Source organism: Nicotiana tomentosiformis, chromosome 12 (assembly GCF_000390325.3).
Source record: "Nicotiana tomentosiformis chromosome 12, ASM39032v3, whole genome shotgun sequence".
Taxonomy (NCBI): Eukaryota; Viridiplantae; Streptophyta; class Magnoliopsida; order Solanales; family Solanaceae; genus Nicotiana; species Nicotiana tomentosiformis.
In genome coordinates, this window is record NC_090823.1 from 116623000 (window position 1) to 116635101 (window position 12102).

Below are 12102 nucleotides of genomic sequence, written 5' to 3' on the forward strand. Positions count from 1 at the left end.
TAGTCAAACTTTAAGGTTTTTAATACTGAACTCATTGTAGTTTCTATACTAGTTTAGAATTAATATTTGATGACATTATACTGTTTTTCACACACACACATTATATATGTTCCATATCGAAGATACTGACAACTCTACCCATATAACATACGCTCCATCCGTCTTCGGTTAACTGCCAAGATAGAAGTCTACTGTCTCACCCCCAGTAACCATTCTGCTAAGCTTGATCTTGCAGGATATAGCATCTCAGAGCGCAACTCTAATTAGGTGAGCTGTATCAAACTTGTTCATAGAGGAATCTCAGTGGCATAGAATCCTTCTTCAAGAATTCCTAACCTTATAATTCATCATGCTTAGATACATGTCCTGCAGTAGGAAATGAATTTTGTGAACAGAAATCAGCCAAAGAATCTTGATGGCAACAAGTATACAAGTTAATTACAAAACTTATAATTCCATTTTCGTAGTTCATTTTCATTGGAAACTGGAAAACAATAAACTCTCTTGCACTTCAAAAGAGAAAATTATGTTCAAGCAGCTAAATTTGTTTCCACTTTTCTTACTTCACTTCCACATTTACAAGCACCCGGTCCAAACTCCAGAAACTATTAGTTTTGGCGTCTCTCAACACCCCCGGAATAAAATAATTGACCTCATATGCAAAAACTCAAAAAAGTAATTTCTTGCAAAGTTTCTCCATTCTTAAAATGGAAGACAGATATATGGAGGTGATCAGTTTTGATTTTGAAAAGATACACAGCAGATACTTCTGACACCAGATTTATTTCCTCTCTGTTTCGCCTTTCCGGTCTTCCCGCAGTTCTACTTTTTAGTCTCTTTGATTCTTGTTTCCATTTTACTTTAGTTAGAAGAATCTACATGGAGCTTACATCTGTATATCAACCAAGCAAAAGACTAGCGCTTTTTTTTTTCTTCTTCTTTTTGTTTGCGGACTAGCGCTTTTTTTTTCTTCTTCTTCTTTTTGTTTGCGGCGGGGATTGGGGAAGGGCGTTTAAATTGGAGAGAGAGGACATTTTTCTAGTTCTCCAAACAACTTCTAAAGAAGCAGCAAAAGTAAAATATCAAATAAGAAATTGGTTTTCAGGATACTTCCATCAAAATGAAGGGCTATTTTTGCACTTTCTGTTCAGGCATTACAGAATAATTTCGTCCCTTCTTATCGTGTTCAACACATTTTTAATCTTATACAATTTGGAAATTAGCTAATTTGGTCCATATTATGCTGAAGTTGAACAAATTAAACAAAAATTTCTAACCTTATGGTCCAGTGACCCTCCCCAAAACCCCCCAGAAAGAGTAAAAATAAGTGCCAGACATAGACCCTCTATAATCTCATCTCCAATCCTGGAAATTTAATCTAGTTCGTAGAGGGTTGAGCATACATTCGTAATAATTTTACAGGTTTCAAAGAAGCGTTTAGAAGTTTAAGGGAAGAAGCAACGGAGATGGGGCAATGGGTGGCAAAAGCCGGTGTAACTGTTAGAATCCTCGTTTCTGTTAATCCAAGTGGCAGAAGAAAACCAAGTCTGGTTGATGAGACATGGCCATTAGACCAGAGCATGATTAACAGCTCCCACGGCCCTCGGGTCATGGCGCAGTAGATGATCGTTCTCAGCCCCTAACCATGGTTGCTGGGATGGTCTAATGGCTGTCCGACAGACTCTTTAAATCTTTAAAATAAAATAAAAAGTGGCAGAAGAACTAATTTCACTTGTCTCAATCTAAACGGTTAAATGTGGTAAATCTGAAAGCAACTTAAAGTAATTCGGCCATACTGATAACTAATAAATGCAGTTTACTCAAAAGTTAAAGGTGACAATTTTTCCGGGCACCAAATACAGCCGATCTCTCCCTCACCGTCTCTTACGACATGCATCAGACCCACACTAAAGAATTTGGACAAGAAGACTTCATAATCAGCTACAGAATGCAGATAAAACTACACTATCATTTTATGCAAAAATAAACAATTTGGATGATAAATATCAAATTAATGCTTTATTTCCTTTCTTGCACCCATTTGTTCGGCCAAGAAAATCTCAGAGGAGACTAGTACCAAAAAAAGTAGGAGTAATTTGCAGTTGGTATAAAAATAACAATTCAAGAATTTCATGCAGGATTTAAAAAGTAACGACTGCTGACCAATATGTCACAGCCAGCAAAAACGAATATCATCACATGTCACACCTAAAAAGAACGAGTATCATCACTCTTTTTCTTTTTCATTGGAAAAAGTTGGGAAAAAGAGACCTCAAGAACAAAGTGCATAACCATAATCAGAAACATGCATAAAATGGGCTAGTAGTGACCTGATGATGTCCTTTCAAAGAAAAAGGATATTTCCCGGGGAGCAGACTGAGGTGAGTCAGAACCATGAACACAATTCTTCTGTAAATCCAGCCCACATATGGCTCTGACACTGAAAGTGATAAAGACACAGGTTAAAGAAACATATGTCTTGCCAAGAATTAACAAAATCAAGAATTAACAAAAGTCTGACATTGTCAAGGTAAAAAGTATCACCAATAATTTTTTTCTGTTTGGATATGTATAGGTATTTTATTAATGAAAACAACACCAAGTAGGTGCCGTTACAAGTAACTCAGACTGTGAACTCCTTTAACTACGTATGGGGTCAATAAAGTCGTAGGCATTACCAACAACTTCAACATCTTCAATTGTAGAGATAGAAAACAAAACTGCAAAAGCTCATAACTTAGAAAGTAAGACGAAGTTAGCTGTTTCAGATAAATCTTTAATATATGTGGGAGGAGAAGAGTCGCAAAATTTGCAAGAATATCAGTAAACGCAATAATGTAATACCATGAAGGAGACAGCTTCTTTGCAGAAATGCAACCTCAGACTAAGGGAATTCGAGAGTTACACATACTTTACAACGTTTCAATTTTCAAAAGCAAATCTTTGAGAAATGCATTTTTTACTGAGTTAAACTAAGGCAGTACCCCTTATTTTGTAAGGAAGACAAACTCCTGCTATGGCTATCTACTTAACTTTCTAATCTTCTAATTGTATGACCTATGTAATAATAACAGGAAGGTACCTGTGAGGATGAGTAACCTTTGCTTTGAGTGGGTCTGTTGGACCAATTAGTGCACGCCAGTCAGCTATGGCATTCCCTTTCTCCAAAACCATTATCAACAATGGACCACTGATGATAAATTGGTCAATCAAGGAAAAAAGTAGTAAATGGATGAGAAGGGAGGAGCAGTCTGCAAAAATTCTCATGAGAAATCAGTCCACAAAACTATTCTAAATTCAAGATCCCAAAAGACAGATCTTTACTAATTTCGCTACTTCTGTCACTGAAATGAAATGATTATCAAGTTGATAAATGAAAAAATACCCTTTTTCTCAATAACTGAAGGGTTTATTTGAAATGGATGAAAAGGTTACCAAGCTGGTGTTATATCACTTATATAAAACTGCATCTTGAAAGCACTCAAAGAAGATTCACATATCTTTCTATGTTATTTACTTCTTTGATAGAAGAGCTTTCTATATCATTTCTTACAAAATTATATCTCTAACGAACTCAAAAGATTCCAAAGCTTTCTATATCATTTACAAAACTTTATTGATGAAAATTTATCTTTTACAAACTTTTGTTTCAATCAATTGGGCCTCAACCCTCTGAATACACCAACAAAATAACTTAACACTTCCATGCATACTTAGAAGTTAGAACCCCTTCATTGATGATACGCATTCCAAAATTGGCTCTTTGCAGAACCTATCCCACTCCAAACGGCACATCAAACATGCTCCACCTCACAATGCAAAAGGAGGTGATTCACATATTTCTTCATCATTGTCACTCAGAGCTGAAAATGGCCTACCATGGAAACCGTCGTCCATCACCACTAGCTGAATAAGTAGTGAGTAGAAAACACTAAAGCTCTCATTTTTCTGCCTCCGCCAAAGAAGGGTATCCGCTTCCTGTCCCAAATATTCAGAAACATGTAATATAGAGAAAATTTGGTCGACCTATGCCACCTTCCAATCATCCCGATCGCTTATGAACCTCAATTCTAAATTCCAAGGTCTGAGTATGCTATTTTCTATTATACAGTTAGAAGCAACATATAATAGCTCCAATCTAGAGGCAGATGCAACAGTCAGTTTAGGCTGCAATCCCTTCAGGGATCTTGCAATAGTCAACATCGAATATCATCCATTTTCAAGAGGCAACAAATTGTTTCGGTAAATTCTCCATATAACAGTATAGATGTTCTCAACAACCACTTGAGATCAAATCAAACTAGCCTACAGCCTATATTATAAGGATGTTATTTACTTTTCCTCAAAGAACCAGTAAATAGTTTGAAGCAATAGATAAAAAGGGAAAAAGGAAAAAATAATGCAGCAGGACTAACAGGTACCTTGGCTAAGAAACAGAATGAGGCTTACTAGCAAATTCAGAATCAAATACCATCTCCAGACGGGAAAAGTTTACCTGGCCATGTATTCAACAAGGCTTGGAAAGAAGCTCCTTGAGGAGTGCTCAGCATAAAAGCTTTTCACATGATCCTCGTCAAGCTGAATGAACAATTCCTCAGTGATTTTGAATCCATGATCTAGAATTGTTTCCTTTATGGGATTTGTATAGTTTCCCGAAACCCCATCTGGCTTTATTATAGCCAGTGTCCTTTCTATTTCTGTAGAAGCATCTGCTGAACATCTGCAGCATTAGAGCATTGAAGAAAGAGAAGCATAGAACGTGAGTAATATAGGAAACAAAGGAGAACCATGATCAACAAGTCGAACCCCTAAGAAGGGCATTCTCCGTACTCTCTTCTGTTTAATCATTTTAAGATTCATATAGCCAACTCCGACTGAAGATAGTGGAATGGACATAAAGAAATAATATGCAGACCTAACTAATTACGAATTGAAGCATAGTTGCATGATTAATTTTTAAGTTACGAGAAATCTAAGTCCAGTGTGAGAGCAACAAAAAATAGTTACAGAATACACAATGATGGGGAAAAAGAACGATAAGAAAGAAGGCAAATACTGGCAAGAATTAACACAAAAAGATGGCCACACGCTTCAACATGATATTTGCTTTTCAGCATGTATTAGAGTAAGCAAAGGTCTGGGTTCGAATCTCACCGTCACCCATAATCAAAACAAATTCCCACGTGTGGCCCACAAAACAAAGTCAGGCCCGCATGTGAGCATAGGCGGATTCATGATTTAAATCCTATAGGTTCAACTTTCAAGATTTTTAGCATTGAACTCATTATATTTATAAAATTATAGGTTCATATCTACTATTTTTGCAATTTTAATAAATTTTTATATATGAACTTTTACCCCGCATCGAAAGTTATGGATTCAATTGAACCCGTCTGTAAAACACTAGGCCCCTGCACACGAGGGGCATGTTGAACACATAATTAAGTAGATAAAATCATGCTCGCTTATATTCTCCAGGAAAGCCAGAACCTTTGAAGTTACTTATACATCAATGAATTACGCCCTTAGTCCCAGAACTTGTTGGGGTTGACTTGGGCCGACTATATGAATCCTCTATCTACTCTACTCTATTCAAGCTCAGTACTAAATATTGCGTCTACTAAGGCAAATTAGGAAAGAAGAGTTACTTACCGAAGTAACAAATTAATAATAATAATAACAGAAGCAATCAAAGAACACTAACAGCTAAAGTTAAATCCTTACTCTGCTCAGTACTCACCTGTTAGGAAGAGAGAGAGTGGACACTACGAAGAACGGAAGCAAGATTTTTGTGAAGAACGCAATGAGTTTATGAGTCATTTGAAGTGTCAAACTGAAAAGTAAAGATAACGTGTCATACGTTAGGCAAGATCATGATCAAATGGTACAGATATTAACAGTACAAGATAATTCAGGGTATAGCAGAAGCAATCAAGATCTGAAATTTTAATTGCACAATGAAAATCTGAGCTCAAAAAGTACCAAAATCTGAGCGAGCACCAAGCCAAATGTCCACTTGGGGGGGGGGGGCTAAGAATAAAGACTCCAGGAGGAAATAGTTGGGTACAGACAACGGGACAAATTCAGTTTGACTGAAGGGCGAAAATAGTTGGACTCGTAAATTGACAATCCATACTTTCCTTACGGACTAGCCTAGTCAACTAAAAAAAAACAAAAAGTAGAAATGACATCAGCTAGCCATTCTAGGGCTACTGTTTTAGATGGGAAAGTTACACCAAGCCTCAAATATTTACACCGTATTTATTATTCGTAACTATACTTTCAATAAATTTACCATTCATAACTATAATTAAATTTTATAGCAAATCCGTAAAATAAGAGATTAATTATTTTGAACTGAAACAAGAGAGCAATAAGCTTTTATAGCTCAGGTGGTTAGAGCACTCGCATAGTTAATGAAGGTTAGTTCAACTCTCAACAAAAATATTTTATTTTTCTTTATTTTTGTATTTCGCCTTAGTTGTATTCGTTGTACGAACAAATACAGTTGATGCGAACGAATACAGTTGATACACATTGTATTCGTTGTGCGAAGTTGACACATGTTGTATTCATTGTGCATTTGAATACAAATGATACAAGTTAGTAACAATTAAATAGTAGCTACAAATAGTAATTAGGTAAATTGTAGTTACTAGGCTCTAAACTATAGTGGTTTATGAAAATTTCTCTTTTAAAATTAGCCATTATATTCTGAATTTCAGTTTGTCAGTTTAATTTTTCAGGACACAATAAAGTTATGGTGTTAGTTCAAATTTTCAGAACAAAATAAGTGCTGGCTAAACCCTGAATAGCAGTCCTAAAAATGGCTATTTGTGTACTTCTCCCCACACTAGTATTATATTGCATCATATTATTTTTTAAGAATTTTGTACATCGTTTAAAAAATATATTTATGTAATAACTTCAATCATAAAACATTTATCTAAACTGTCTTTTATTTCTTCTTAATATTCTTACTTAATTAATATTTTACTATTTGGAATCATGACAGTTGATTTTAAAAAAGAAATATCATCAAATATTTAAAGAATAAATCATGTTTCTTGAAAGCGACTGATATTTGAGATTGAATGAGTATTAAAGAACGCTAAGCAATCTTATCAGATTACTTTCGTACAAGTTAAATTATAGTCACTACAAAAAGTTGACATACGACGACATATTATAAACGCATTAAGTTGGATAAATGTCACAAAATCTTTAACCGATATTTATTTTACATTTAATGTAAATGTCTGGAAATTTCAATATCGGTAATTTTTTGAAGTTTAAATAAATATCGGTAAAAGATTTGCGACATTTATTTACTGACATTTGCAAAAATGTCACTTTCAAATTTCCAACACATAGATTAATGTCGGCAAACGAATAGTGACATTTGTTTGACTTTTATCAAATGTCAGCATTGTAGTTTTTAGCTAATTGTTTGCGACTTATTTGAAAGTGTCGGAAATATTTGAATTATTATTGACATTTACGCAAATATTATTAATTCTCAAGACTATTTTTATTAATGCATCCTATAAAAAAAACATAAACTGGAATCATATGTAATGGAAACAGAAGCTCTCTATATAGTAATTTCAAGTACAAAAATCTGTAGTCTTTACAAGAAAACAATGTCATAATAAAATTATTTTCAATATTCAAACAGAATCTAACTAATTTTGAAACAACAATGGTTTTCTTCACTTCTTCAATTCATCTACCACTCTTTTTGCACTTCCTTCTGTAGCTTCCTCTCCAATTCAAACAGTATATCTTCGGTATACTTGATTTTCAAACTATTTTCTTAAAGTTTAACACATACAAAAATACCAAAGCATGCAATTGGTAATTTTTTAATTTTTTTTATTTTTACTATAGAGGCAAATAAAGATTGTCAAAACAAGGATTGCTATAAACTAGCAAATCCATCTCACCTATAATCAGCAACAATACTCCTAGCTAGAATAGAAGCCCCCTGCCATTTATCAATGCCCCCTTTTTAAAGATGAAATAACAAACTGGAACCAGCTACTCAACCAAACTTCACACATTTACACACCATAATTAGAACAAATGACATCCAATCGGTAGATAAATTTCATAAATGAGCTGAAACCAATAATCAACGTCTCTGCAGGAAAAAACAATTATAAAGCTGTGATGACCCGATAGGTCATCTTATGTTTTAGAATCTAATTATGCGCTTTGAAACCTTAAATACCTCATTTTAGCTTTTCTCGATTTGCGTGCGCAGACCGGATATTTTTTCGGAAAGTTTTCATATTAAAAACTAAGAAAATGTAAAACTTTTGCCTTAAAACCCATTTGAGTTGACTTCGGTCAACGTTTTGAGCAAACGGATCCGAATTCATTTTTTGACGGTCCCGGTAGATCCGTATCGTGATTTGGGACTTGGGCGTATGCCCGAAATCGAATTCGGAAGTCCCTAACTCGAGTTATCGCACTTTGTTGAAATTTAAAAGTTAAAGGCTTAATGACTTTGAAATGTTTTACCAATGTTTGATTTTTTGGATATCGGATCCGTATTTCAGTTCTGAAACCCGGTATAGGTCCAATACTATATTTATGACTTGTCTGTCAAATTTGGTGAGAAACGAAGTTGGTTTGACGTGATTCGGACGTCCGGTTATGAAAATAGAAGTTTCAAAGTTTTCTTGAAAATTTCATTTGATTTGGTGTTCAATTCGTAGTTCTAGGTGTTATTTTGGCGATTTAATCGCGCGAGCAAGTTCGTATGATATTTTTTAAACTTGTGTGCATAGTTTGTTTAAAGCCCCGAGGGCTCGGGTGAGTTTCGGATAGGCTACGGAGTGGTTTGGACTTAGAAAACTCAGCTGGTTCTGCAATTTCTGGTAACTGATGTCTGATCTCGCAATTGCGAGATCAGTGTTCGATTTGCGAACATTCCCCAATCCTGACAGGCTCGCATTTGCGAAGAGTACCTGGGTCAGCATGAGTTCGCATTTGCGATCAAGAGGTCGCAATTGCGGGAGGCCAGAGTTCGCATTTGCGAACAATACTTCGCATTTGCGAAGTGGGGCTGGGGCAGGCTTGGTCGAATTTGCGATCAATTTGGTCGTAAATGCGGAAGATCAATGTTCTCATTTGCAAACAAGTCATCGCAAATGCGATGAAAGCAGAGATGTGAAGGTCTTCGCATTTGCGATTGATTCTTCGCATTTGCGAACCCCAGGTCACAAATGCGACATCTGCAACTAATCGAAATGGGACTTAGACGGGATTTTGGTTCATTCTCTCAAATTTTCAAAACAAGAATCCCTAGAGGCGATTTTTCAAAGAACCTTTCTTCCCCAAATCACTCGTAAGTGATTCTAAACTAGTTTCTTTCAATCTTTCACTACATTTCCTAATATTTCAACAAAAAATCTTGTGTTTTTATGGTGCAAATTGGGGATTTTGGGTAGAATTAGGGATTTTTATAAAATGGGATTTTGACCTCAAATTGAGGTCGGATTCCAAAACAAGTTACATAACCGGGCTCAAGGGTGAATGAGTAATCGGGTTTTGGTCCGAATTTCGGGACTGGACCGAGCGGGCCCGGGAGTTGACTTTTGTTGACTTTTTTAATAATGACCTAAATTGAATCCTTTACAATCGTGGATAGTTCCTAAGGTTTTAATTTGAATCGTTTGGTTAGTAATTTGCTAGATTCTATTGGTTCGAAGGCTTGTTTGAAACGCAAAGTTGTGATTGAGCTTTGAAGTGGACCTTGGGAGCAAGGTAAGTGTCGTGGTTAACCTTGACTTGAGGGATTAAGACTTGTTTGTCTATTTGCTACATGTTTAGATGTTGGGTACAACGTATATGTGAGGTGACGAGTACTTATGCGTTGTGTCGGGTTAAAGCATGCGGGTGGGGACTTGTTCCTTGTAGTTTATTGCTTACTTTGATCTTGTTATCCATGCTTAGACTAGTTAATTACTAACTTGATCGTTCTTATCGTGTTTACGGGCTTTTTTGATAATTGAGTATTGATTACAAAGTTGAGATTGGTATTGTGGAACCATTGTTGAAGTAAGGCGTGTTCTTGTTGATTTTGTCTCCCTGCTATTACTTGTTCATTGTTATGTGGTAAGAGAGAGTGTTAATGCACGAAGGGTGATGTCGTGCCATATTATGAGTGTCAATACACGAAGGGTGATGTCCTGCCATATTGTGAATATTAAAGCACGAAGGGTGATGTCCTGCCATATTGTGAGTGTTAATGCACGAAGGGTGATGTTGTGCCATGTTATGAGAGTTAATGCACGAAGGGTGATGTCGTACCGTATCTATTGATTTATATTGTGAGGCAGAGAGTAAAAGCACAAAGGGTGATGTCGTGCAGTATTATTGTATTATTGTGAGGTTGAGAGTAAAAGCACGAAGGGTGATGCCGTGCAATTTTCTTCATTGTGTTTAGTTGTTTTCATTGGTTAAAAGCAAGTTGATTGTTCTGGTTATCATTTCCGCTGTATCTCTTAAATCTTGTGTCCCTTTAGCATGTCCCCCTCATAATGGTACGTGTTTAACTTTTATTTGTTGTTATCTTGTACATATACTGTTATCTGGACAGTTTTATTATGTAGGTGTCTTGTCATAGCCTCGTCACTACGTCGTCGAGGTTAGGCTCGACACTTACGAGTACATGGGGTCGGTTGTACTCATACTACACTCTGCACTTCTTGTGCAAACTTTGTTACCGTCCATAGTTGTTCGTGAGGCGTAGCAACTTGGATTTGCTCATTGGAGACTCGAGGTAGATCTGCTGGCGTCTGCAGACCTTGAAGTCTCATTCTATTTTCCTAGGGGTCTCCCAGCATCTCCACTTCCCACATGAAACTATTTAAGTGGACTCACAAGCTGCCCATACTGTTCTTTAGTCAGGTTCACATTCCTTCCATCATCTTGGGTTCTATTTTCATTTTCCTTAGTGATCAAACCTTCATTAGAGGCTCCTTGTACACTTGTAACTATTCTTTTACCTTTATTGTATCTAGAGTTTTGGCCATGGTTCTGGCCGTTTGGAAAATTCCTGGGAGTGAAGTTTTGGTTAGGATTCTGACCATTCTGTGGGTTACCATGTAGCTTGTAACATCTCTCCTTACTATGCCCTGGCGTCTTGCAGAAATCACATATGAGTCGAGCTCTAGGATTGCCATTGTAATTGTTATTTCCCGGGAAATTTGTCTTAAATGAACTTTGTCCTGATGTATTCACCAACTTTTCACGACCCGGAATTCTCACCTTCGGGACCGTGATGGCGCCTAACATTTCACTTGTTAGGCAAGCCAACGTTAGAGAACCGTTAAGTTAATTGTTATTCAGTTTCAACAAATAAAGTCAATTAAGCCAAAATGAAACAAAATCGAGAGCGGAATAACATATATGCCCATAATATCTACTACAATCCGGATTTGGAGTCACAACTCATAAACTTCTAATTTTTTCTACAAACAGAGCCTGAGAGAAATACAACTGTTTTGAACGAAAAGAAACAGTAAAATAGGGAAAATGAATGTGCTAGTCTTGGCAATGGGTTCATCATGAGTATGTTGTCTCAAACTACAGCGTAAACCTCGTTCAATCCCATAAGGAATTGTATCATTCTCCTATCTTGCTCAGTTTTGTACATACTCTCTTTTGCACCACAATTACAGGTACAACTACATTGAGTCCTCTTGTTCAGAGTAGTAAATTCCTCCCAGAGTTTTATCAACTTAGTATAATAGGCAGTAATGTCAAGAGTTCCTTGAGATGGGTCGTTGATTTCCTTCTGAATTTGATATAACCTAGCTCCATTGGTTTATTCATAACGATCCTCCAATTCCTTCCAAAGATCAACATCATCATTCACATATTCTACACTGTCGGCAATTTGCTTAGAAAGCGAATTTAGGATCCAAGATGTCACCATATTATCACATCACTCCCATTAGCGAAATTGTGGTGACAGAGGATCTGGTTGTTTGCACTCACCACTTATAAAACCTAATTTGCTCTTCACCGATAGCCCCCTCAATACACTCATTCTCTAAGACATGTACCATATTCCGTCAAAAGCAGTTA

General features: G+C 36.3%; 1 protein-coding gene and 1 pseudogene across 2 annotated transcripts; one reads left to right on the plus strand and one right to left on the minus strand.

The window, feature by feature from the left end:
- On the minus strand, positions 1-6096 carry LOC104095404 (probable nucleoside diphosphate kinase 5). 2 transcript variants are annotated; one of them, XM_009601537.4, is made up of 6 exons: positions 5983-6096; positions 5741-5833; positions 4496-4720; positions 3083-3190; positions 2331-2440; positions 1-366 (listed from the first exon to the last, which is right to left on the minus strand). In XM_009601537.4, the coding sequence occupies exons 2-6, from the start codon at positions 5818-5820 to the stop codon at positions 338-340; spliced, it is 552 nt and encodes a 183-aa protein (XP_009599832.1). In that variant the 5' UTR covers positions 5821-5833; positions 5983-6096; the 3' UTR covers positions 1-337. The 2 variants fall into 2 exon arrangements, with proteins under 2 accessions (XP_009599832.1, XP_070047824.1); XM_070191723.1 differs by lacking the exon at positions 5983-6096 and having other exon boundaries at positions 5741-5972.
- Positions 1501-1683, plus strand: LOC117276575 (small nucleolar RNA U3; annotated as a pseudogene).
- Positions 6097-12102: the final 6006 nt, after the last annotated feature.